The 26,324-nt window shown below is 38.0% G+C and overlaps 1 protein-coding gene across 7 annotated transcripts in view; it reads right to left on the bottom strand.

Moving 5' to 3' along the window:
- CHD7 (chromodomain helicase DNA binding protein 7) overlaps positions 1 to 26,324 on the bottom strand; it is a 154,430-nt gene that overhangs the window by 40,712 nt on the left and 87,394 nt on the right. For all 7 annotated transcript variants that reach the window (XM_063130767.1, XM_063130772.1, XM_063130773.1 and 4 more), the window contains 10 exons: positions 22,747 to 22,885; positions 17,987 to 18,124; positions 16,173 to 16,238; positions 10,776 to 10,831; positions 8,865 to 8,979; positions 3,716 to 3,799; positions 2,595 to 2,732; positions 2,379 to 2,500; positions 1,770 to 2,013; positions 643 to 819 (listed from right to left, as the gene is read on the bottom strand). In XM_063130767.1, coding sequence (XP_062986837.1) covers positions 643 to 819; positions 1,770 to 2,013; positions 2,379 to 2,500; positions 2,595 to 2,732; positions 3,716 to 3,799; positions 8,865 to 8,979; positions 10,776 to 10,831; positions 16,173 to 16,238; positions 17,987 to 18,124; positions 22,747 to 22,885 — 1,279 coding nt within the window. The remainder of the gene's footprint in view (positions 1 to 642; positions 820 to 1,769; positions 2,014 to 2,378; positions 2,501 to 2,594; positions 2,733 to 3,715; positions 3,800 to 8,864; positions 8,980 to 10,775; positions 10,832 to 16,172; positions 16,239 to 17,986; positions 18,125 to 22,746; positions 22,886 to 26,324) is intronic.

Here is a 26,324-nt window from a genome sequence, read left to right as displayed (position 1 = left end):
TTGTATGGTTGGAGAGAGAGAGAAGAGGAAGACCTAACTCCTGCTACAATTCATTTTAATAAGTGGGAAAAAGCAGCATGCCTATTTCTGCAATCAAGAACAGGAGTAAAGAGTCCCTAGGTATCTATTAGTCATAGTATTAGGAAATAGGAAAGACATTGGAACTAAAACTGAATTGATTTTTAATTTTAATTTATTAATACTAGCAAAGAACTTTACAACAAAAAACTGGAAATCAAAATAACCAGTTCAACCCAACATGGGATTAACAAATCCTGGATGATACAGTAACATATCGTGGAAAAAAATGGAGATGTGATATTACAATCCACAAACATATTTCATTCCCCCCACCCCGAAATTTCTAAAGCACTTAGAGAATAATGATAGTCTGACTCAATTTAGATGGCTAGAGTTGATCTAAGGAATGGATTTATTATGTATATTGTATTCTTGCATTTTGAAAATACTTCGTATTGAAAAATGAAAAACAAACTTAGAAGCAATGCTGAAAATACTTCACATTGAAAAATGAAAAACAAACTTAGAAGCAACGCTCAACACATCAACCTACTTTCCCATCAGGTTATTTTGGAACTTTGCACAGGCCTCTTTTGGACTTTTAAGAATATCAATACCCACCAGGTCCATCATCTTCAGCCCTTCTAGCAGCTTGCAATTTCTGTTCTTCAGCCTGTGAGCTTCATCAATTACCACACAGCGCCATGGAATGTTACGGAGCTCAGGACAGTCCGTCAAAATCATTTCAAATGTAGTGATGATGGCATGAAATTTGTATGACCCCTTAACTGCACGACCCTAAAGATATAGAAAGTATTTGATCAGGTTAACACAACAATAAAAGTGCTTCAAAGTTACCCACATCATCTTCCAAGAATATTCATGTGGTTGTTGATTGATGCAACAGTAAGTTGCTCAGCATGCACAGAATAAGCTGGGTGCCAGAATCTCATTCAGGAATTGGGCATTCTAGTGTAACAGAGCTATGTAAGGCCAGAATGGATAGACAGATGAAGCTGAGGAATCAAGCTAAGAAGTCAACCTTTTTTGTCTGAGATGAAATAATAAGAATATTGCATAAACAGAATAAAGTTGGAGATAAAGACATGAACCAGAGAGCTTTGCCTATTGAGCGGTATAGAAATGCAATAAATAAATAAAAATAAAATAAACTACAGGCTCATGAAAGAAAAACTTGAGTACTTGGATATCACTGCGAAGCTAGGTGTTGCTGCTTTCTACAGACAGTGGAGTTATTGGATTATAGTTAAGCCCAGTTCTTAAAATTTGCAGACGCTGCACTGGAAGTTGATAGACAAGAGAACACCACAGCTTCTTTAAAAATAATGCCCATTACATGCTGCTATATAAAGATTGCTGATATGTAATAAAAATGTACCTAGAAGTCACATTTCGTTTGCCCAAGCACAGTTGAAAAGCTGGTCATTCCTCTTTAAGTTTCAGTAACAGAGCAATAGAGGGAAAAACAAAAAAAACCATCCCTTTTCTAACTATGGTTGGGTTCCTTTAAAACAGCCTTCTCCATCCTGGTGCACTCCAGTTATTTTGCACTACAACTCCCAAAATTCTGGCCAATTGGCCATGCTGGTTGGGATAGATGGGAGTTGAAGTCCAAAACATCTGGATGGGCCCAAGTTGGGGAAGGAACAATGGAGGACAATGAATCAGCATTAAGTAGCCAAGCTCTGTAAGAAATAATATGTTATTATTAAAATAAGAACTTTTACCTGTGCGTCTTTGAAGTACATTTCATACGACTGAATGGTCCTTCGGCTGGCTTGACTCCCATGATACACAACAACATTCAATTCTGTCCAGGTACGGAATTCCCTTTCCCAGTTAGGGATTGTGGACAATGGGGCAATAACCAAAAAAGGACCATGGATTCCTTTTAAATATATCTCATAGAGAAATGTAATGGATTGGATCGTTTTCCCCAATCCCATTTCATCTGCTAAAATGCAGTTTCGCCTGCAATTAACAAATGATAACGTTCAATAATGCAGTTATAATTTAACTCAAAATAGGTTTAACAAAACATATTTGCTTAGTTTATTTGAATGAGATAAATCTCACTTTTGATTCAGACATTTTGAACATAATGAATTGAAATATTATAAATTTAATTTTAAAATATTCTTCAGATTGCATATGAGCATGCACACACACACACACACACACACACACACACACACACATCTTGGTTCACAAAATTTGCTGTTTGATATAGTCCAGATATATTTTTTAAAAAAACAATACCCCACCTTTTAAAATACTCCAGGACATTAACTATTAAGCTAAAAACTCTGCCATTTAACAATTGTTGTTTTACGTACGTGTTGTACCAATTGAAAAGAAGCCAGTTTACTCCTTCCAACTGGTATTCCCTGAGTTTGTTGTTGTTTTTATATTCCCTGGAACTTTCTGACTTCTTCCAGTCATCAGCAGGAGGCCGCTCCTGTTTTAAATATAGCAAATCATATAAGCAATTTCTGAAACCAAACAATGATGCTTTTTAAAAACAGCATCTTCCATATAGAATCAAATCTTACCACACGTTCTGTTTCTGGCTCCCTAGCCATTAGTTTCTCAAATTCTTCAATCTTAGCTTGATCTATGTCTTGTTTTAATTCCCATGTGCTGTCTTCATATGGAAGTGAACACCATTTCACCAAATAATGAGTCACAGGCTTTGTTTTTAGTTATGAAAGAAAAAAATACATTAAATGCAGCAGCATAATCACCTATAATGGAACTCTACAAACTAAAGAAGACTTATTCAGCTTTATTAACACTTTATTTTTAGTGGCAAAAACAGTTCAACACCCAAGTGCCTCATAAGTTAACACAATATTGTATTCCAAGAATTTCATTATCTGATTGCAATACTACCTTTCAAAATAAGATGAAATTGCATTTTAGCATAAAAATCTTTTCCGAAGCCTGAACATCCAAATAACTGAATATTTCCACATAAAATTATAAGCAAAAATGCCCAAGTGGGCATCTATATAAAATACATTAATATTTATTATGAACTTGTATATTTATGAGGGAAATATTCAACTATTAAGATTTTAACATTTGAATAAAGAGTGATAAAGATTAACAGTTGCTTTATAAAACTATTTGTTTTTTCTATTTATAATGGCCCACTAGAGTAGAGTTTTTCTGAAAGACAGCTTTACAAATGCTACTGCTCAAGTGGTCATAAAGGAGTAACGAAGTATTGCTTTACTGACCAAAGCCTATTACAGATGACATTTACCTAGTAACTAGGTACTGATAATGGTGAAATAGACACTTAACAATTATTGTAATGCACACAATCAGTGCAAAAGTATAATGAAAAATCAGTTTCAAATCTTGACATCCAAAGCAGTTTGAGGATATCTCCCTCTATTTTTGTCCTCATAAAAACATGTATTCCACATGGCTTCTTGTCATTTTGCTATCAAAATATTTGCAAAATTAACAGATAAGAAAATATTTTGACCAATGATGGTGTATGGATGCCTTTAACCTGTATAATGTAAACACCCACTCATACACTGACAATATCCAATAAAATGTATATCAATATCTAGGAGGAACATGGCAACATCAATCTATAACAAACAGAAATGAAGCAAGTCAACTTCATAAAATACAAATTTCTGTCAGATGCCCTTACCTCTCCATTATCATCCTTGCTATATGAAATATCCATTATTCGATCAACTTCAACATAATCAGGATTAAAAAGTTCATCATCTATCTGTGTAAGGGGAAAAAAGCATAAAGAAGAAAATCAAAAGTATTAGTAAGTATTTTCAATAAGTAAAAAAGTATGGGAGGCTACTTTAATACAAAATGTATATTGGAAAACTTCAACATATTAATTGAAATGCAACAATTCAGAAAGATTGTTCCCTGTGAGGGAATCAAACTTCTCAGACTTTGTTAACTGGGCCTCTTAATTACTGTGTGAAACCTTTTACTGCGTGAGAATGTTTAAGAATATTTTAAATGAAGTGTGAAATTACAATTCACTAATGAGCAATCAAAAAGGCTTACAGCATGCAACGCATTCAGCATTCTTGAAGACTGCAGCTTGCAATAAAGAAATCTGAGTCATGTATGCTAAGTGCTGTAAAAATATAAGTACAGAAGTTGCCTAATTGTTTTATGTGCCAGATTCAGAGATTATTATTCCACAGAAAGCAAATTAAAAAACCACTTTCTTTCCTACCAATAACCTTCCTTACTTATGATGTGTGCTCAAATATGTGAGAACTGGGGTGGTGTAGTGGCTAAGCATGTGTACCAGAAATCATCTGATTCAATTTTTACCCCAACCACAAATACATTATTTAGCTTGATTCCCCTCATCTGCAATATGGGAATATAAATTTTGATCTAAGGATTACTGAAATAAATGCAAAGCTCTCCAGGACAAGCTTGAGAGTCCATGGCAGCTTTAGTATTTCCCAAATAATAATTGGCCCTAAACAAGTGGTAGGCTGGATTTGAAGGTTTAAACTGGCCTGGAACCAGTAATATTGGTTATTGGCAGTGTTTGCATGACAGCATTGTCATTGTTGGATCATTGTCTTCTGAAGGCACAGACACTACTCATTCCTTGCTTGTCAAAGCACTGGACCAGTTAAGATGGCCAGTTAAGATAAACAGGCCAACTGTTTTTCAGAGGTCTTTGTGGGGAAGGGGTTACCCGTTAGCTTGGGCAGTTGCCCTGTCAGTGGCTCCTGCTGCTCATGCCAAATCTGACCAATTACGGCAAAGTTTCTTTTTAAAGGATTATACTATAGCAGTTAAGAAGCAATCCTTTTTCTCAGCTGCCAGCGCCTCTGCAAAGTTCCATCCAGCTGAGGTATTTTGGATGGTAAATGGCCTTTTAAATCTGGTTGACTCTACCAAAAATTTAATCAGCCCACTGTGGTGAATTTACTACCTACTTTGTAGATAAAATTGCACGTTTTCAACACAACTCAAGGTCACAACTAACAGAAGAACAGGCGCTATCTGCCCCTGTCTATTTGGAACTATGTCGGTCTCTCTCGCCTGCTGATGAAAAGGATGCGGTTATTAAGGCTACCACAAGTAGGGCCCACGCCCATTTTAAATTATGAATGCTAGTCAGGATCCTTCAGTGGCTAAAGTTATTGCAGCTCTTTTAGGGAGGGAAGGTTACTGAACAGTGTAATCATCTGCAATTTATTAAAACAATTTTGTACTGCCTTTTGGCCTAACAAGGGCCCACAATGAGGTTTACAACAGCAAAATTTCAATATTATCAGACTCTCAACACAGTCTGACCGGATATTAACATACAATTTTAACTGTGTGTAACCCTCTGGTGGAATGCCAGTGTATCAAACCCTTTTGACCCTCAGGGGCCACTGTGGGAAGATTCTGAGAAGAGCTTGTGAGAGGGGGAATTTGGAGGATACTGGAGGAGAGAGAAGACTGAAATTGCAAGGGAAAGCTCTGAAGAAACTGTGAAGAGACAGAGACAGAAAAAATATATCCTGAGGAGGCTGAGGAATGTCCAGGAAAGAGAGGAACAACACCATTCTGTCTTTCAACCAGTTAGCAGTCAGCAGTGGTCCCACAATCAATTGCCACTAACTGAAGAGTTCGTACAGCTTCCTCGGAGTCCTGGATTTAGTTTGAGACAGAGTTTAAGAGATTATTTATATTTGTGGACTGTATAACTGTTGGATTCCCTTCTCTCTACTTTATTGTTTATAGGCTTACTTTTAATTGTTTATTCATTTGAATGTCTGTTTTGCTTCTTCCTCCTTTCCCCCTTTCTTGTCAAATAAATCCTAGTTCTTGTTTTATAAATTGTTCACGGATACTCCTCCACCCCTGTTCAGAGAACAGGGTTCTTGGTGGGCTGAAGGCTCCGCACACTAGTTTGGCATCAGTATTTTCTCTCCCTCAGCTATCTCACTACTGTTATGAACCAAGGTACCACATCAGCCCACATGGTTCCTGATAAGGAAAGTGGGGTTATACAATGCCCAGGTTTGCACGGATTGGTGGTAATTGTTTTACCCAGGAATTGCCACCACCGAGTAAAGCAATGAGCCGCACACTCATCGCTTCCATTTTAAGTTAACAACTGGATGTTCCAGGGTTCTTTCATGACATCTGAATCTAGAAACTGTGGGTAATCCCAGAGTTGTTAACTGAAAACGGAAGTGATGAGTGGGCTCGTTGCTTCACTCACTGATAGCAATTCATGAGTTAAACAATCCAGAAATTACTGTCGTTACATACAAACACCAATGTATTAAAAATCGGAGTAAAATAGTTAAAACAAAAAGCATGACTACCAAGATTAAAATACCCTAACATTCTGGCAGGATAAAAATATTTTAACTGCCAGCTTGAAAAACAGAGACAGGACAAGTATAACCTCCCTTGGGAAGGAATTCCATAATCAGGGTACCAACACTCTTAAGGTAATTACAACTGATGGGCAGGTTCATGTAGGAGGAGGTGGTCCTTCAAATATCCTGGTCCCAAGCCATTAAGGGCTTTATATACAATAACTAGCATATTGAACTGTGGCTCAAAAATGCAATTTAATATTGATTTAATATTGTTAGAAAAGTGGACGCCAGAAATTTTTGGGCCATAGCATTCTGCACGAGCTGTAGTTTCCAAACACTATTGAAGGGCAATAAACTAATCCAACTATGAGTAAGGTATATACCTGTGGCCTGAGCTCTTTTATTCAAGAAGGAACACACCTGGCACACTAGCTAATAAAGCAAGGCAAAAGCACCCCTAGCCACAGCAGGTACCTGACCATCCAGGAGTAATGCTGGGACAAGAAACACCCCCAAACTGTGAATCTGATCCTTCAGGAGTATGTGCAATCCCATCCATAACAGGTTATACTTCCAATCCCAGGTCATCATTTCTACTGACCAGTAGTATTTCTGTCTTGTCTGGAGTAACCCTCAGTCTGCCCAGACATTGATTCCGGATCCCAAACCCTCCTGAGAGCAATGATTAAACAACCCACATGGTGTGTGGAATCGTGTGCCAATAATAGTCCGAGTCCAACCTTCTCTTCCTGAGCAGTGGCCAATCACTTCTGGCACATCTGGATAATGGCTTTCTAGATCCCCATCAGTATGAGTCTTCTGTCTGAGTACGGCACTAAGGGTAGACTTGTGACCTGACTGACCACCTTCACCTAGAGACTGCCATGGGAAACTGTGCTATTAATCTCTAGATCTTTCAACCAAAATTCGACAACAGCGATGGGGGTGGTTGCTACAAAAACGGCCAGGAGGGCCACGTGTAGCCAACTCATGGTTTAAGATAATATATGTGGGCATTAAGGAAAGGCCAGCAGGAACAGAATTGTGAATTTTGCTTTCAGTCACCTCAGGAATAGACCTCTCTCTTCATTGTTCCCAAGCAGTATAGTAAATTAGTAATGTATGTGAAGCACTCTGAACATTCTAAAGATCTAAGTAAATGCGACGTATTCTTACTATACATTTCTAAATTTGTGGCTTATATTATGCTTTTGATTTAACTGCTTTTATTTTAAAAAAAACTTAAAGAATGTAAGCACTAAATACACTTAAGCTTATTGCAGCTGTTAAACACAACCATGGATGAAGCCATCAGGAGAATGGCAAGAGGCATCCATACACAAGAGAGGTAGGCCAGAGGAGAACCCTGAGAAAGCTCATTTACACAATACAAAACATGAACCTGCCAAAAGCTATCCTTATCACCACATAAGCTGCTGTGATCCATATTTTATTTATTTATTTTAATTTTTTCTTGGTATTTATATACTGTCTTTCTGGTGATTTACAAAAATTTGAAATGATAAAAAAAAATCAAAAATAATAAAACACTAAAACCTTAAAAACCATAACATTTTTTTAAAAAAAAAAACCAAGTTAAAATTTTAACTTGTATGACAATTTTAGCCACCCAATATTTCCATCTCTTCTTATATCCATAACAGTTCTCTTAATTTTTACAGATTGATTAAAAGCAAATATAACCCCCTAGGCCAGAACACTGTTATAGCAATTTCAGCACTAAAACCATGACAGCACAAAGACTGCTTGAAATGACCAACTTCTTGCTTATTGAAGTGAGCAATGAATCATTAGAAAAACAAAAGCAAAAAGCAAACATACAGTATCTAAATCTGTGTTCAGAATATTTAAGAAAAAAGAACAGCATCTGTATATTATCTATTTACATTTATAATATACCCCATACTAGAAATGCCAGAATAAGTACCAAAAGCAACCCCCACATTGCCAATAAAACAGCAAAATTATATTGTATCAAAATATCACAGAACTTCCCCAGACTTGGCAGAACAGGTAGGTTTTGCAACAAAATATGCATAGATACGGACTTTAATGAGTCTTCAGTGGCACACCATTCCATAACTGAAGAGCAGCCATGAAGTATGTGTCTCTTAGGTTTCTGAACCCGATCTATATGTGGTACCACTAAAAGGGTGCCCATGGGAGATCACTGCTTAGGGCTCTATGCATTAAATCCACCACCTTGAATTTTGCACTCAGAAATGAACAGACATGTAAGAACAGACACGTGCTCCCAGTGTCTGTTTCCAGCACCTGGTGGGCCACCACGTTCTGTACCACTGAAGCTTCCAAACAGTTTTCAAGAGCAGCTGCCCATACAATGCATACAGTAGCTTAGCCTTAAGGTGACAGGGACATGAATGATTGCCATCAGGTTTGAAATGTTATGCAGACTTAAAGTACATTATTGAAACTAAGAAAATGATTTAAACTACATACCTCTGAAAGGAACTTATTTTGCCCCTGCTTTGCTTTAAATCTTTTAATCTTTTGCTGAATTCTCCTGTCTTTGTCCAACACTTCCACAGATGCCCACTGACAGTGAAGGTATGAGCTAGTAGATAGAATGAAGAAAAAAACTAATTCAAACATGCAACAATGCTCCATCTATACTTATCTTTTTTTAAAAAAAACTTTATTAAAAAAAATTAAACTTAAAAAAGTACCATTTTGCATTACAGAAAGAAAGAATACAAATACAAGGCCAGAACAGATTTCCATCTATATTCATCATCACACCTTGATATTTATGTAAAATATTAAAGTAAAAAAGAATGTAAGTTTTCGCCATTTGAAGGCATCATTCAACATTTTTGGACAAGAATACGATAAACACATTTTAGTTATAAATTAAGCATAAGTTTCAAAAGACAAGTCACTGAAAGAGCAATCCAGGGAAAGCAGCCCAGGGAACACAGGATGGCTCGTAAAGCCTCTCTGAGATCGGAAACAGTGCTCTGAGGAAGGTCTCACCCCAGACCTTGTCATCTTGCAGCTGGTTGGAAAGCAACCTTGGGACCTCAGTAAAGAGGTCATTCAGGTGGATAGGGAGGAGACCGGAAAGGCCAGGGTAAGTTATCCTGAGCCTTCATCCTGCTTCCTTCCCTTCCCCTCTGAAGCATTTTTTGCTAGAATGTTCTAGCAAATCCTTCCCAGCCTGCTTGCTTGAGCCTGGTAGGACATAGGAAACTCAGAATCCTCCGAGTTCAGGGACTTTAAAGCTTCTTTAATTTAAGCATGAACTGGGCAAAGAGATGTCAGGATCCTACAGTCTCTCCTTTGCGTCTCTGCCCACCACCAGTAAGTCAGCTAGATGGGCTCAGAGGCCTGTCTAGCTGAAATTGTTATTTTAAAGGAGGAGCAGGAGGCGAAATCACCTCCCTCCACCTCCTGCTATTGCTAGCAGGGCATAGAATAGACAGATGGCTCCAAGGTCAAGTTGATTTGAACCCAATTTTACATGCTAATTTTTCCTCTAGTGCATCAAGAATGTCTCATATGAACTGGCTGAGTTGTAACTAACTAAGAAACTTATTGGGATATACTATATAATCAGTAGCCTATGTCTTAAAATGTGGTGCAATTTCCTTTAAATAAATTCACATAATAAATGACCAGCATGCTGTTTATAAACTCTCATGCTTTTAACTGTATTTAAGATCCTTTTCATTTAGTTTGCATCTGCCAATTTGTATCACTATGATATTGAAATGTGTATTTTAAAGCTAAAATGATTTCATGCACTAGTCTAAAGAATAAACAATACTACATTTACACAATACTGTCAGCCTCAAGCTCTCTTGAAATTTAGTTTCTAACGTCTAGGTTTTGCACATTTCAGCTCTGAAATAAATCACAGTTGCCATTTAGGACAAATGAAGAGACTTCTCCCCGTACACAAATGGATGTTATCAGCACATCTGAATGTAAATACAGAGGGCAGGATCTAATTGTGCGCTTGAGTGGGCAGCCAGGTCCTTGGGGTCTGGTGCACACGTGGCCTCTACCACTGGCGGCCACGATGTAGCGCTTCTCGGGGCAAGGCCTGAAGCGAGTGGAAATACTCATTTCTGGAATGGGCATGACCTGTCCCTTTCAGAAATGAAAGTCTTTGGATCCTGCCCAGATCCTTCTACCTAGAAAGTTTAGCAAGAGAAAAACTAGAGCAATAAAAAATTAGATCTGCGATTCTAAACTCCTGAATAGTGAACAATTGCTTGCTTACTCTTCTGTGATTAAAGTTTGCATATTGGTATCAGTTATATTAGATTGCAGTGACAGGGTAAGTTAAAAATATACTTCAAATATTAATGGCCTACAGAGAGAATTTTGTAGATACGGTTTACTTACAAGTTTTTGTATTTTACATAGAATTCCTCAGCTTCTACCTCTTGTCCATTCTCCATCTGTAAAGAGAGATCAATGTTGTTAATAATGAATAATGGTGTTAAATATCACCTCCATCTTACATAATACACAGATTACTACATAAAGCAGCATGGATTGGAATTTAACAACAGGAGATTTAATGTATGGTATTTTTAAAGGGAGACGGAGAATGATATAGGTAAAGACTTCCTTACGTCTGCTTATCTATGAACATTCTGCACTACTTATTACAACTTCCAAGACATGAATCATTTTAACTCCTCCCTAACCACATGCAGCTTCATTCACAATAACCTGACCCCAACTCTGGCTTTCTGCCAAACCCACAGTTTAAGGAGAAGCCAACTGCACCATTTTCTCAGGCAGCAGCCAATTAGCAACTGCACTCCTGAATACCATATGTATTATTTTTGGCTGGCTCATGGCAACTTTATATTGTGGTTTTTGTAACATGTTCAAGTAGCGTTTTAACGTGGGTTATGCTTTCATATTGTTAGCACTGTTAAATAAGAAACCATACTAAACTGAACTTTTAACTCTGGTTGTAGTTTTAATGTGTCACTTTTCACGATATCAGTTTTACTTGATGGTGCAATTAAATTCACCCTGGCAAGATACTTTTCATACATAGAAGCCAAATTAAATTAATGCCCTAAGTACTTCATTTAAGTAAAGTTAAAGCTGCGACAAAAAAACCCCCTCAAACTAAGTATCAGCAAAGTCAACCTAAGCAGGATATTTGGCATGTAATGCAACCTCAAAGTCTTGTTTTTGAACAGTAATGAAGCCTTAGATTTTGATACAGCCTTAAGTTACAATTATTAGCTTGAAGAGTTTGGGCATTATTCAGCTGAAGTTAAGGACTTTGAAGTCAAATTGATTTCAATGGAAGAATTAAGCTTGCCATTAAATCTCTTTCACTGAAGTAAATTGGACTTAAAAGTACTTCACTTTGGTGGGATTGTTCCCTTAGTGGTGTAGCAATTCTTAAAATAATTATGAAAGAAACAGAAATCTTGAAGATAGTTGTATGAAACATCTACATTGAGCACTAAGAACTTATATGCAAGGCCAAATATATCACTGTTTCCAGTATATGCCAGTTGCTTGGTGGCAACAAGAAGGGGAGGATTCTTATCTTCATTACCTGCTTGCGAATTTCCTGAATTATCTTGCTAGCTGCTTTTGGAAAGAGAATATTTGACTAAATGGATCTAAAAGGTAGAATTCAGCATGACTAATGGACTCGCTGATATGAAGAGGCTGAATGGTTGACAAAAGAGCTGTCAAAAAAAGCCACCGCCTCCACTATCAAGCTAGTTCTATACTACCTCTAGGATCAGATAATCATAGCAGTTACTGGGAGGGGTGTTATTGCACTCATGCTTGTGGGCTTCCCGTAGGTGCCTGGCTAGCCACTGTGGGAAACAAGATGCTGGACGAGAGAAGCCTTTGGAAGTTTCTAATTTGATCATTCTTCTTATAGTAATCTTTTTTGTATGTTCTTCTTATATTAATCTTAATCAGGGCTGTTTTCCAAAACCAGAAGAGTTTGTAAACATGCCATACTTCAAAATCTGAATTTGAAATATTGCTGGGCCAAAATTAATTTGAGAAAATCCAGGGATAGTCATAACTAAGTATTTGGGCATATTGCTGACTGGACTGTATTTCCACTATTTCTAAACAATGTGAAATCACTTCCCCTTCTGTTCGTTTAAGAAATGAGGTAAAGATTGAATTCCCAAACCTGTCCAAGTTCATAATCAATGTCCTTTCTCTATCAACCTCTTTTGTTTTTATCAGTGGGATAAACCTTTAGGATGCAATCCTATCAATTGTGCCCTTGATGATCAGACGCGCCTGAACTTAGAGGTTTGCAATCATCCAATATAGGGCAGCAGGAGTGGAAGTGCTCCAGAAAGGGAAGGGAGGCAGGCTGGAAGAAGCTCAGGATAGTTCATATCCTGGCCTCTCTAGTCTCCTCCCCTCGTCACCCACCTAGGACCCCCTTTTCCCCTCCCTGAGGTCAGTTTGCTGACCTCAAGGGACGTGATTGGCTTTGTAAAGTCTATGTGTACATGACAGATGACAATTTTCTGACTTTGGAGGGCAGCTTGTGCAATTCTTTCTGCGGCAGCTGTGAGAGAGCAAGGGAGATGGGTGGATCTCTGACTCTCCCTTCCGAGGTCGGAGCACTGTCCCTAGCCTTGGATGAGGGAATCCGCAGTATCCTATGGCCCCTCAGAAAATGTCTAAGGGCCACAGAATTGGTCCTTCTATTGTTTTATTGGGTGCCTTTGATTACTGTTTTAACTCATGCATTTAATTTTTATAGTTTCTAATTATATTGTTGTTCTTATTTTATGGTTTTAATTATTGTTTGCCACCTTGAGGTCTTTGCGGAAACGCAGGATAAAAATATTTTAAATAAATACTTCCAGCTTTACTTATTCCAGCTTATATGCTAAAATTGTCTTATTGCTCTGTTGAAAATGGCTTTGTTTTATATCAACCAGTTAATTTATCTCTAACAAGTGTTCTTTATAATAGAAACTTAATTTATTCAAAATATGAACACTTCTTTATACAGTGTTTCAAACTAGAATTTTCCTTATTAAATCTATTCTAACCTTTACTCTCATTATATGTGCATAGAGAAAATAATAAATTGTCCAGTGATGAATATTTTAAAAGCTTTTAAGACTGAATATAAGCACACTAGAGGCATTGTTTATCTGAAAAAAGAATCCATTTCTCCTTAACTTTTCTTACAATTGCTTCAGTTAGTAATACGTTGCTTAATGTCTATCAGATCTTTGTCTGTTGTCACGAGAGCATAATCAGATATTGACTGTTTTCACAAACCAGGACAGTTTGTAAGAAATTGCATGCATTCAACACACCCAGCAGATGCCAACAGCTACATATCAGTTTGTGTGATTTATATACACTGGGGGGAAAGGGTAGTATCTCTGTCCAGGTGAGACAGGTGCTGAGAATCCATTAACTGTGAGGATCTCATTCCTTTAAATTTAACTGGCATTGTATAAGTTAAATCAATTCCTCCTTTAGAACTGTAAAGTAACATATTAATTATGAAAACTCCTGTAATAATGACCTATACATACATGTTATATACACACACACACCAACCTAACTACTATTTGTAGCATGAAGATTTCAACATGTACATTTCTTTTAATAACTTCTCTCAAAAGTAAAGTTCACTTACCACTCTCTTTATCCTTCTACTCAATATTGAAATAAAGCCTTTTTGGGATGCAAATGAATACTTTGATGTCAGCCAAACGTGTGAGTGGGGGTGTCTACCTCCAAATCTTTGAATTTGTCAAATATGTCTTCTTTTATTTAAATAAATGCATCTCCTAGATACATTTATTTAATTTATATCCTGCATTTCCTCCAAAGATTTAAAAATGTCCTTGCCCCCGTTTTATCCTCACAATAACAAAGAGACAATTCTGCATGTTTCCCCCATTCATATAAAATACCTTCCTTTTTTAAAATGTGGGTCAAAACCTAAGCACAATTTTCTTTGATAGGAGAAGCTGGTACTTCAATTTTGGGTCCATTTACCATTAGTGGATATCCTTCCTTATTTTTATCACTTTTTCTCTACCTCATATAGTATGAAATCTTATCAAAGTATCTCAGTATCTTATCTTGCATTCTTCTGCATATTTTGAAAGAATTATAGGAAGCTGTTTATACCGAGTCAGACCACTGGTCTATCTAGCCCAATATTGTCATCACTGACTGACAGTGTTTCTCCAGTGTTTCATGCAGCCGTTTTCCCCAGCCCCAACTGGAGAAAATGGGGATTGAACCTGGGACCTTCTGCACACAAAAGATCTGCTCTGCCACTGAGCCACGGTTCCTCTCCAAAAATCCTCAAGGCTATCAATTTTTGTACAACCAATGAAGTCACCACTAACCATCCTTATTAACTATTCCTGTACATATAAGAATATGTTGACCCCTTCCAGCTTTTCTGGCATAATGCATTTTAACATTATTCCCCCTAGCTGTAATTTCTAAATGCTCAATTAACTATGTCAATAAGGTAATTCTTTCCTTTCCAGAATCTTAATTAATTAATACATAATAACATAGATTTTATTGCAATTTAATCTCCTGTTGAATAGACTCACATATGTTGTCTGAAAAGTCTTTCAATCCCTCAATTTCAGTTTCATTAATACTGACATTTTCCCATTCACATTTCCCCTTTTATCCAGTCTAATTTCTTTTTTAAAACCTGAAATCATCTTTCAGCGTATAACATTTGGTAACAATTATTTTATATCACCCTAAACAACAAATTCCAAGGACTCCTTTCTTAGCAGTAACAGACAACTTTCTTCTTACCAGCTTTACTCAGCTCAATTTTATCACATGTAACAATTACACAAACTATTACAAAACTATTAATTGATAATATATTAACAATAGTTTCACATAAAATGCTTGTTTTAATTTATGGCAAATGGTAACTTCAACTCTCATAGCCAGAGAAAAATTAACACCTTCATGCAAATATGCCAAATCCTTCACATTCCAATTTTTAGTAGAATGTGTGGAGGGCTTCAAATTCCTATTTAGTTAGCTCATTGGATAGCCTTGGGCAAATCTTTGCCTCTCTGCCTAACTTATCTCACAATATTATTATTATTATTCTGCATAAATACACCCAGAATTGCTTACAAAGATAAAACCAGATGATGCAATAATATTTTACAATTAAAAACAACAACAAACCCAAACAGAACGCTAACAGGTCAGTAAAACAGTAGCAACAAAATCAGAAACTGAACACCAGACAAAGCCATATTAAAAGCAGATCACCATTAAACCTTAAAAGCTTGTTGAAATAAAAAGTTTCAAGGGACATTTGAGAAGTACTATTCTTTAATACAAAATGAAGGTTGGGAGCATGATGAAGTCAGTACTCCATACTCTTACTTGTGATTGAAGAGGGTGGTTTATGCTGAAAAGTTTCACATTTTAATACACACATGCACTATTTTTGATCATTTGTTTTGTTTTAGAGTAAAGAAGGCACAAGTGGCACTGTGTATCACAACTTGTTTCCCATTTTCCAAATTTCTTTGCTCAATAACTTGTAGATTATTAACTGGTAATTTAAATTACTGAAATTAAATTAAATTAATCCACCAGGATAGACAGAGTAGATAAACAATTCTAGTAACATGAGCAGATTTTTTAAAAAAATTCACACACCATTATCTGTTGTGTTTGGCAACTATGGAAGGAGTTTGACAATGAAATAAACAGCCCTGAGGTACAAAGACTTCCCCTAACCCAATTAACTACCTGTTTCTTGAATATACGGCTACTCATGATTTTCTCTACTACAGGTCCTTCAGCATCAGCAGATTCCTACAACAAAACATTTCACAGTAGTTACACAAGTGAACAAAAGTGTAGAAAAGGAGTAACCAAATTATTTAGAAATACCACTGAAGTTTGTATATCCCTGGCTCAGAATATGAACTCAGAAGGCTTATAACGCTTGCCTTCAATATGAGGATGAGAATTATGGGGTTGAGTACTTCTCTGGCTCAGATTTTAAGAAAGCAGCTAGTTCCTCCCACTGCATTGTTGCTGCTAAGAAGCAGCAGCTGGGGCAGGGAATTCATAAATCTTCTCCCTCTCATTTTCTCCCCTTAAGAACAAAAGAAGAACCGTTCTGGATCAGAACAAGGGTCCATCTAGTCCAGCATTCTGTTCATACACTGGTCAACCAGCTTCATCTGGGAACCCACAAGCAGGACATGAGTGCATGACCACCCTTCTTCCATCCCTGCCTGTGAAACACTGGAATGTCAGCATATACAGGCTAAGAAATGTAGTTTTCCTAGAGCATTGGACAGTTCCCAACACTCCCTGTAGGCATAGTTCTAGCAGTGTTTTGAACACTGGGAAGGAGGGAGAGAGAACCAAGGACCGAAGGAGAACCCATGCCACCTGACTTACCAAATAAAGAGAGTTTGGGGTTCATTGGTTGAGGATCCAGAGGCCACACTTACAAGCTAAAATTTGAACTTCAGAAATACACAAATTTTCTTCTGACCACTCTCTACTTTTGCTTGTAATTTCTAGAGTAAATCCAAATTGAACCCAGGGAAGCTCACTCATCTCTAAAAGGGAATAAGGGTTTGGGCACCTTTCAGGAAACACCAATCTGTTCAGCTTTTTCAACTGGGGGGGGGGACCCTAAGTTGAGAAAGTGCTTTCATATCCTGTTTGTAGGCTTCCTGGAAGTGTTTTGATTGCCATAGCTGAAAATAGAATGCTGGACTTAATGGGCCCATGGTCTGAATCAGAAAGGATCTTTAAGATATTTTGGTTCTCCTGGCATTTTGTGTGTGTTAATTATGCAGTAATCTCTTAGTTTTGCAGAGAATAGTGAAATGCTTTAAGAATCCTAAATGACAAAGCAATATTGATTCCCCCATCCACTTAACTTCTCTTGGAGATATTTAACTCAAGATATCATAAAGGACATTTAAGAAAGCTTAAAATATGAATTACCAAATGAATTCTTAAGTGTGCACACTTTCACCGATGGTTTCCCAAGTTAGTTAAGTGAAGCAGTGATATTAAAAGACCACTACAAAAAAGGTTGTTACAGGAGTCATTTCACATTATTACTCTTCATTTTATTCAACCTATTTTATCCATCATTTGCATTGCATAGAAAATAAAGCATACCCTGCTGGTTACTACAAGACAGTAATTTCATAAAGGGGTTCTTATAGTGCCTGACAGCAGGAGACAAGCTTGAGTGGTTTATTAAGTCATAGAAGCCAGACCACTGAATTCACAGAGGTAAATTCAGTCTCCTTAGAGTCTAGTTTTAGGCTTTTCAACAGAGACCATTAATTTCACTAAATTGTGTTGAATTACATATTGTAGACTTGTAAAGACAACCTGAATGAACACAGCCTTTAAGAACCTAAACAACTAATTTCCTTTGGCATGTTGAGCCAAGCTGAGATGGAAGTCCCATAGAAGGAAAGCCAATACTAAAATGTTTTACAGCCTAAATCGTTACAGAATTGAAGAGCACAAATATGAACAGACCTGTTGCTCAGACTGTTTGAAGAGCACAAATATGAACAGACCTGTTGCTCAGACTGTGAAGTATTTGAAGGGGAATTTCTTCCAGCACCATCTGCATCATCAACTTCTTCATCAGAAATCTTGAACTCCAGGTCTTCTGTATAACGCTTCCTCTTCACCTGTCTGCTGGAACGCCTCTTCTGAAAAAGAAAATGTTAATCTTACATGTAAGTTTTCATTCTGTTGGTTAGCAGCAGTATAGTCCTCAAAAGAGAAGGCCATTTCCCTTTTGAAAGTAGGGCAGAGATAAGAATACAAAAAGCCACATCACAAATGAACATGTCATTCCTATTCTCCTGACTGGAAGATGATTCTGCTTCTCATTATGAAACACAATTAAAACTTGGGTAGAGGAAACACAGGCTAGATGCTTTAGGTAAGAGAAGGGTAACAGAAAGACAGCCACAGCACTCTTCCGGAGGGGAAATTACTTTAGAGTCCCATATAGAGACTCTATAGCAGGATTGGGAACTATGATTCTCCAGGCCAGAACCAGCCCACAGTGCATTCCCATCTGGCACTCCCTCCCAATCAGCTAATTGGCAGGGAACAGCTGAGCAGAGCCCTACTCTGTTTCCTTCACTCCACAGTTATTTCCTGCTTCTCAGCCGATTGGTGGGGAATAAGGGGTGGGGCTGCAGATAAACTTCAAATGCCATGAAACATCTGTGCGTAGGAATCATTTGGGCTTGGTAAATTATGTAATTCTACTCTACCCCAGCATCTCCTTGTTCACTTGTTATTTGCCCTATCTATATTGCTCCTCTCTATCTATATGCTACTGGTTTAGTGTGGGACTGAGTAATGGCAAAGCAGCTTTCAAACTGTAATGCAAATTAGATCTAGGTTTGAAATAAGTGTTCATCATTCTAGTGGTCCCAGAAAGTGAGTTGCTGATTTTATTCATTTCATTGGTGTCCTACCAGTGAATCATACTTTATTTGGTAAATTTCTCTGATATCTCATATTAACAAGAAATTTAGCAAATCTTTAAGCCATCTAACTTTGGAAGCTTATTTTCGTCTGAATTTAGGTGACAGGAAATGAAGAGAGTCTATTATAAGCTTTCTACTACACAACTGGTGCTGTTTGTCCTTAGGCCAGGGGAGGAAAAAAAGAGACAAGATGCACTCTTGGGATCTATAAAAAGCAAACAATTTCAGGATCGAAGTCTCAAGTCTAACTTGCATCTTCATAGATAACATACAACTACTGAAAAGAGTCCAGATATGGGGACTGTTCATACAACAAGATTTGCTAAGAGATGACTAACTTTTAGGATTGTTTGAGAATGTCAAACAAAAAAATCTATATGGAGTGACTGGCTAAACATTCTATACTTGAAACTTATTTACCTGTAACTGTGATTCTTTGAGGGGTCATCTGCAAACTCACACATATGGGTTATGGGTACGCCTGCCTCTCAGTTCTGAGTAAAAGAGGGTGAGGCATCAAAGCGGAAAGGAGAGTGAGTAGGATGACCACTAGAAGAACCGCAATTATAGGTAAACAATCTAGTCTCCTTTGTGGTCTTTGTGACTCACACATATACAGGTCTGAGCAGAAGTATTTCCTGGATTCACTTTCTGATACTGACCCAACACTATATGTCATCTAAGGACTTGCAATCCTGTGGGAGTTACATTTTCTCTACAATCGGTATTGGCTATCAGAGATGACAAGGTTGTGCAACCGTCAATATTGAGGGTGGTTGCTTCACTGGAGGTGTAGCCATTAGTTCATTGTCCAATTTGCTACTGCAAGCAATCTTTTTCTTTTTTGGTCACTGGGGATGGGCACGGCATTTATTTTGGGACTTGGCCAGTTTGAACTTTTGGTCTTGACCACCCAACTGGGTTCCCAACTGAAGTGTCATGGTCTGCAGCTGGTCCAAAGGTAAGGCTGAAGCCAATGCCAGAGAAAGGAGTGGTACTCTCAATACTGGGGACAATTGCCCTGTAGTGCTTTCCATGGGTAGGGGCACTGTGAGATGCTGAGAGAGCGCCAGTGCCGGGTTCTTGCAAATGAAGGTAGTGTGCAGAGGACGATTAAGCATGACTGTCCGCTGACTTGGAGGCTTATTCCCACAGAAGGACATGGAGATATCCTATTCTCTCTCTTCAGGCCTATTTAGTAAAGGCCTGGCAGTGGGTATAGAAGCCCACTTTATGTGTGTCAAGAGGCAGAAGAAATGGTAGAGTGTCTACCAGTTAGCGGTATCTTCTCAGCCCAGCAGATTTACTTTTGAAGAATGCCTTGGTGGTCATGTGAAGGGGACGAAGGAATGAAAGAGGAAAAACTCAGAGGGGATAGAAAAGAAAGAGGAAAAAAAGCGAGAATTCTGCTTTGCTTCCCAGGAGGGCACTCTGTGATAAAAATGTGTATGAAAAGCTTGAAGTGGAGATCATTCCAAATGCTGATAGTCACTGTGGTGGAGAAAAAAGAACTAAGAAGCACACAAGAGCCATGCCTGCAGTAAGCGCAGAGGAGGTGGGAGGGACTCCTACATAACCCATATGTGTGAGTCACAGAGACTATGAAAAAACATTTGTTACAGATGATAGGTCCTTTTATGGATCAGAAATTTGTTAAAAACATGACACAGAGGATTTTTTTTTTTAAAAAAAATGGGGGGGGCGGGGAAGGAAAGCTTCAGGACCCAGCCACCCCGGAAAAATCAAAATAGAGACCACAATATTTGATGTCATAAATGATCTGGAATCTATTTTAACATGAGGTGCCTGTATTTGCATATCACACCATCTTTAAGATGTCTGACCCCCCCCCCCCCAATTTGATTCTAAAGAGCTCCCAAAACATTTGCTGTGACATCCAAATTGGACAAAGTATGATTAGTGCTAGCCAGATATTGGTCCAGTTTACATGATTGCTACAGGCCACTGCAACTTGTTTTAAGCCATAGTGAGATGCAGTATGTCCCGGCAGCCAGTGTGAATATTGAAGCCATTACAGGCAGTCGCTGCAGCTTATTGTGACATGTGAACCTGATGCAGGGAGCATTGTTACTGTGGTTAACAAACCACCCACAAGCGAAAAATGGCCTATTGGTAAGCCACAATGGGCTACAGTGATCGTTCAAACCAGGCCATTGCCTCCAAACCATGATCTAACGTGCGCCTTGCGTTGTGCTTATTTTCTCTGTTCGTCCTCTCTTTCTAAAGTTGATGTCCTGCATATGGACAGACCGAGTACTGTGGTTTGAAAGATTGGGAGCAATTCTAACAATCTGCAGGACACTTCTAGCCACCAAAAAAGTATTTGGTAATCAGGACACTGAATTGGCTCAACAATTTACAGTATAAATTACATTAGAAATTAAGTGCAAAGTGATGTACATTAGGCCAAAAACCCAAATCTGATTCATGTATGTATGTATTCTCAATATATGAGCGCGCGCACACTCACACACACTGACGTGAACTTGCAATTACAGTTCACTGAAATTGTCAACTCAATGCAGTGAACGATTTGAAAACGACAAATTTATAGGAAGGAATTCATCATAAACTGATTTGGGTTTTTTGTTTTTACAAATACTGTAATTCCATTATATAATTTATGTTACAGATAACTATATTGTATGCCATCACCCATGAAATTCTGACATGCTTTATCTCTGAGCTGGAAATATAAAGGAAATGGAATGTAAATACATACAAAGACCACCTCTTCTATAGTCCTAACTCCCCAAACCAAGAGATTCAAGTATCTAGAAATTAATCTACTCTGGACCAGCTGAGACAGCAATTATATCACAGAGCTAAAAGGCATCAGAATGTTTGCATATACTCAGACCTAACCATAAATGCCAAGGTTAGTAAAGTGGTCCTCCAAACCAACACACTCTTTAAAAATAAATATTCACTGTAATATTTCAGCTAAAGAAGGCAACTGGAGCATAAATACAACAAAAGTGAGATAATAATCTGTGCCATACACACATATCACATTGGCCACATTACAGGCTTACTGTGAACAAGCAGTGTGCTGGTGCATGTAGCCAACTCGTTCCTTCTTTCATGCGAGAAGGTAGAACAAATCTGGAAGGAGAGCTTATCATGACATCCAAACCTGGGAACCTGGTTTGTTGCTCCAAAACAAGACGGATCACAAATTTGTTCCTAACTTACAAATCTTGTCTTGTTTGGGAGCAACAAACCAGAATCCGAAGTTCATATATCACAATATACTATCCCTTCCTGGTTAGTTTTCTCTGCTCACATGAAAGGGGAGCGAGCAGGCTGGATGCATCAGCACATAAGCCAGGATAAGCTAGGAATCCTGTCTTATTGTTATATTTGAATATAATGCTAAACTATTATGAGAACGAGCCCCAACCCTTGTGCGTTCCCTCTCTCATCTCTTCCTCCAGTGGAGAAGAGAGGAAATGGAAGTTTCAACGTCCATTTTTGATTAACCACAGTTTAGCATGTCGTTCAACCCCTAAATTGTGGTATAAACTTATCTAGTTGAAACAAACCAGCTTCATAAACTATGAACCATAGTCAAGAAAAACCAAAGATTGTCCGGGTTCAGACAACAGAAGCTGTGATTAATCTAAAGAGGAAGCAAAAGCTTCTGAACTCCTCCACATAGCTGTACCAGAGGAGGAGGGTGCAAGCACATGAGTCCAAGGATTGCTGCAGCTTGTTCTTATGACACTACACCATGTTTCATATTGCATTTGAATGATGTCATAGTGTTCACACCTAATTATTAAACAAATAATTGACTGCTGTACCTGAACTCCTGCATCATCTTCTTCTTCAGGATGCGGTGACCCTGGTGGTGTTTTTTCTGCATCTGAGTTTTCAGAACCTTCCTTTCCCTTGTTGACTTTTTTCTTCACAGCACTGGATTCTGATTCTGGTTTCTTGGTACTAGAACATAAGCATCCTTCATCAGAGTTTGAATAAACAAACTTTCTATACCATTTGGAATGGAGAAAATCTGCAGTCATTTTAGTATAGCCATTTCAGAAAGTCCAACCAAATTAGAATTTTTTTTAAAATATATTGAATGCACCCTACTATTACAACCAGTTGTATTACTGCAGTATACTTTCCAACTCGACTTGACTTTTCTACAGCTTCCAAATCTTTTTTTAAAACATCCTAGCCCAACAGCCAGGGCAGATTACAGACATAAGATTTGAGCGTGTGTGTGTGTAAGAGAGATTGATTCAAAGGACTGGCTTTTGATATGTTCATTATTAAATTGTTCAAAACCAGTGTGCATAGAGGTCTCGAGTTGTGCAAATTCTTTTTCAAATTTTTCCTCTTCCTAAAATGAGTATCCTGCCACTGGACATGCTGGGCATGAAAATAGGGAAAAGCACAGAACTAGATGACACATAGGAAAATCTTGCTCTTGTAAAGGAAGACCTGGCCTTCCCAAAACCAATAGAAATTGAGGGCTGTGCATTCACACTGCCCTCATACTTCCAGATAATGCTGGCAGCAAGCAGGTGGAAACTTTTACCTGCCAGAGTTGGTTAGGTGTTTCCCTACAGCAAACAACTGCATGCTAGATCTGAAAGCCATTATTTGCTTCAATTTAGAGATTCCAAATAACATATGCACAATATTTAAAGCAAAACAGGATGAAAAACTCTGCTCAATCGAATCTGCTCAATTTGACTGATAGGAAAATTTGTATATGTAGAGAATATTCCTATCAAAATAATTATAAAATATTGAGGAGAAATTCCTCTAATACATTTTGTAAACACACATACACACACTTTTTCTTGGAATATAGAAGCACAACTGCATCAGACAGGCTAAAACTACAAACACATCAGTTATTCTGTTCTGTCACCCTTCCTGATATATCCATGATTTTAAGTTTCTTAGAAGCTAGATAGGTTGCTTTTACCAAATGTATTTGTGGAATTTCATTTCAGCATTCAAAATTAATTGCAGAAGAAAAATAAAGCAGGAGGCATTTGATCATTTATAAAACAAAAACATTTCACTTTGTATTTTATTTATTTTATACAAAAGGACTGCATCATGAGTTGCTCTAATAACACTCCAGTTCCATTACTTAATAAAGTAGGGCAAGAAAAAAGATTAAAAGCCTTTATACTTTCAGAAACTCAAATCCTGAAGATATATGTGTAACATACAAATGCAAAGATACATACCCGCACGCATTTTTTAAAAAAACTCTAAAACTCTGACAATACTAAAATGTTTGATATCTTTAGAAGAGCTACAAGACAAATCTTTTTTAAAAAAAAATTAATCTGAACACCAGTTCCCTTTCCAACTGTCCTAGTGTGTATACTACACATGGACAGAAGTCTCCCCTACTATGAGGCTCCATTTCCAGCATTTATTTCCGCTCTAACTGCCACAAATTATACAATACTACAGCTGAACACTGGGCCCCTTTCCTTTCATCTGCACGCCAAGAGCAATCAGATTACCCTGGTAACCAGTGGTCACATGACCAGCACCTGCTCTTTTGGCTGGATGCCACTGACTAAAGCCATCTGCTTCCCTCAATCAGCTTTCAAACATTCTCAACACCTGCGCTGCAGCATTTTGTGGTTTCTTTTATCAAATCAGTGCAAAACTGCTTCCCAAACTTTACATATTTCTCAAATTTGTTTAAATCAAAGGTAAGCCTGTCGTAGCTGAACTGTTGCCAGGTAAAGAAGTTGACAGGCTAGTGCTTTTTACTTGTGACCTCTATAAATCAGAGCTAGGCATACAATTTAATTTAATAAGTTAGTGTACCCTGGGTGCACTACTGCATATTAGTAAGTGGCTTAACATATTGAGGAATAGCAGAGAGCAGATTTGATAAAATATCAGTTTGTTGAAAGGGCTAGGAAGTGCTAATGATTCCCTTGCCTTTTCTTTTGTTCAAAACATATAGAAACTCCAAGAACTGTCAACACATGAAATTTCATAAAAACCATACAGCGCAAAGGGTTATGTGTATGTTTTATCTGTACTTGCACAAACCCTTTTTTTAAAAAAAACCTCCATACACTTCCTAATTAATAAATGGTAAGAGTATGAATTAAACTCTTTCATATATATGATTGATAAGGTAATGCTGGGGTTGGTAAGTTTCAGGTTTGTAGGACCTCCACAAAGGGGAAGCAAGTGCAAAACAGTGGCCAGGAATAGGGGGGAGGGGAGGAGATACACTTAGAATTAAGAAACAGGATGCTTCCAAGCACATGTTCAACCCAGGAATTTGTTTTCACTCACAGATCTGAGCCCAGTCCTTCCACACCAGGAACCACTCCTGATTACCCACCAAGCTGAGTTAATTTCAACGGCCTAATTTTGGGCTGGGTGGGTGGGAGGAGCCTTTCTCATTCTTGCTATTATTAAAATGATTGTGAGCTAGAAATCCTTGCTGATCTCCAGCAAGTCATCCAGAGATCTACCTGTACCTTCTATCTATATAAATCAACTTGATAAGGGTTTCTCTCACTAAAAGATATGCAATAATTTGTAAATGAGGCTTCCAATAGTTGCTCTATATTCTTTCTCAAACATACACTATTTATAAGAGAAACAAGACAACACTTTTAGGATACAATTTATTTCAGCTCCAAATTTCAGAAGAATAGCTAAGCCCCAGAGACCAAAGTGTTTAGTAGACTATGCAACTCATGGGCAGGGCAATCACACCCACCACTTCAAAGAGCTCTGATGCTGGACTCTCCAACAAATCAAAAGCCTTACTGGTGTGAGCCTGGTGTGAAACTAATGCCATGCAACTGATGTATGCCACTTCCAGGGCTGGTGTCGATCATCAGCTGAATTGGAAGTATGTTCAGGTACCAGAAAAAACTGCAGAACCTGTGGATCTACAGCCTTTCCTGGCTCATCCCATCTCACCCTTTCCCACTGACAGAAAGGAACTGCTACAGAAGTTTCCATGGTGGATGAGAATGGAATCTGAAGCCGGATCTCCCTCTCGCAACACATTCTGGACTAGTTCACATGATAATGGTAGCTCACCACAGATGATTTAAGCTACAGTGAGTTGCACTGCATGCCAGTGGCCATTTTAAATATTCAACATTCCGTGGAGGATTGCCATGGTTTGTTGTGCCATCTGAACCTGGACAACTGCTGCTGCCCAGGTCCAGGTGACATGACACACCATGGCAACTCACCAGTGGTTAAATATTCAAAATGGCCACCGGAACACACCATGACTTAAATAAACCACAGAGGGCTAGTGTGATCATATGAGACAGGACTCTGTCTCAATTGTAGGAAGATTTACATTACTGCTCTTCAGCTTACAGATACACAAACTATATTTCACCTGCTGGTTTGAAAT

This window comes from Elgaria multicarinata, chromosome 7 (assembly GCF_023053635.1).
Source record: "Elgaria multicarinata webbii isolate HBS135686 ecotype San Diego chromosome 7, rElgMul1.1.pri, whole genome shotgun sequence".
NCBI lineage: Eukaryota > Metazoa > Chordata > Lepidosauria > Squamata > Anguidae > Elgaria > Elgaria multicarinata.
This window is presented reverse-complemented; position numbering and strand designations above follow the sequence as displayed.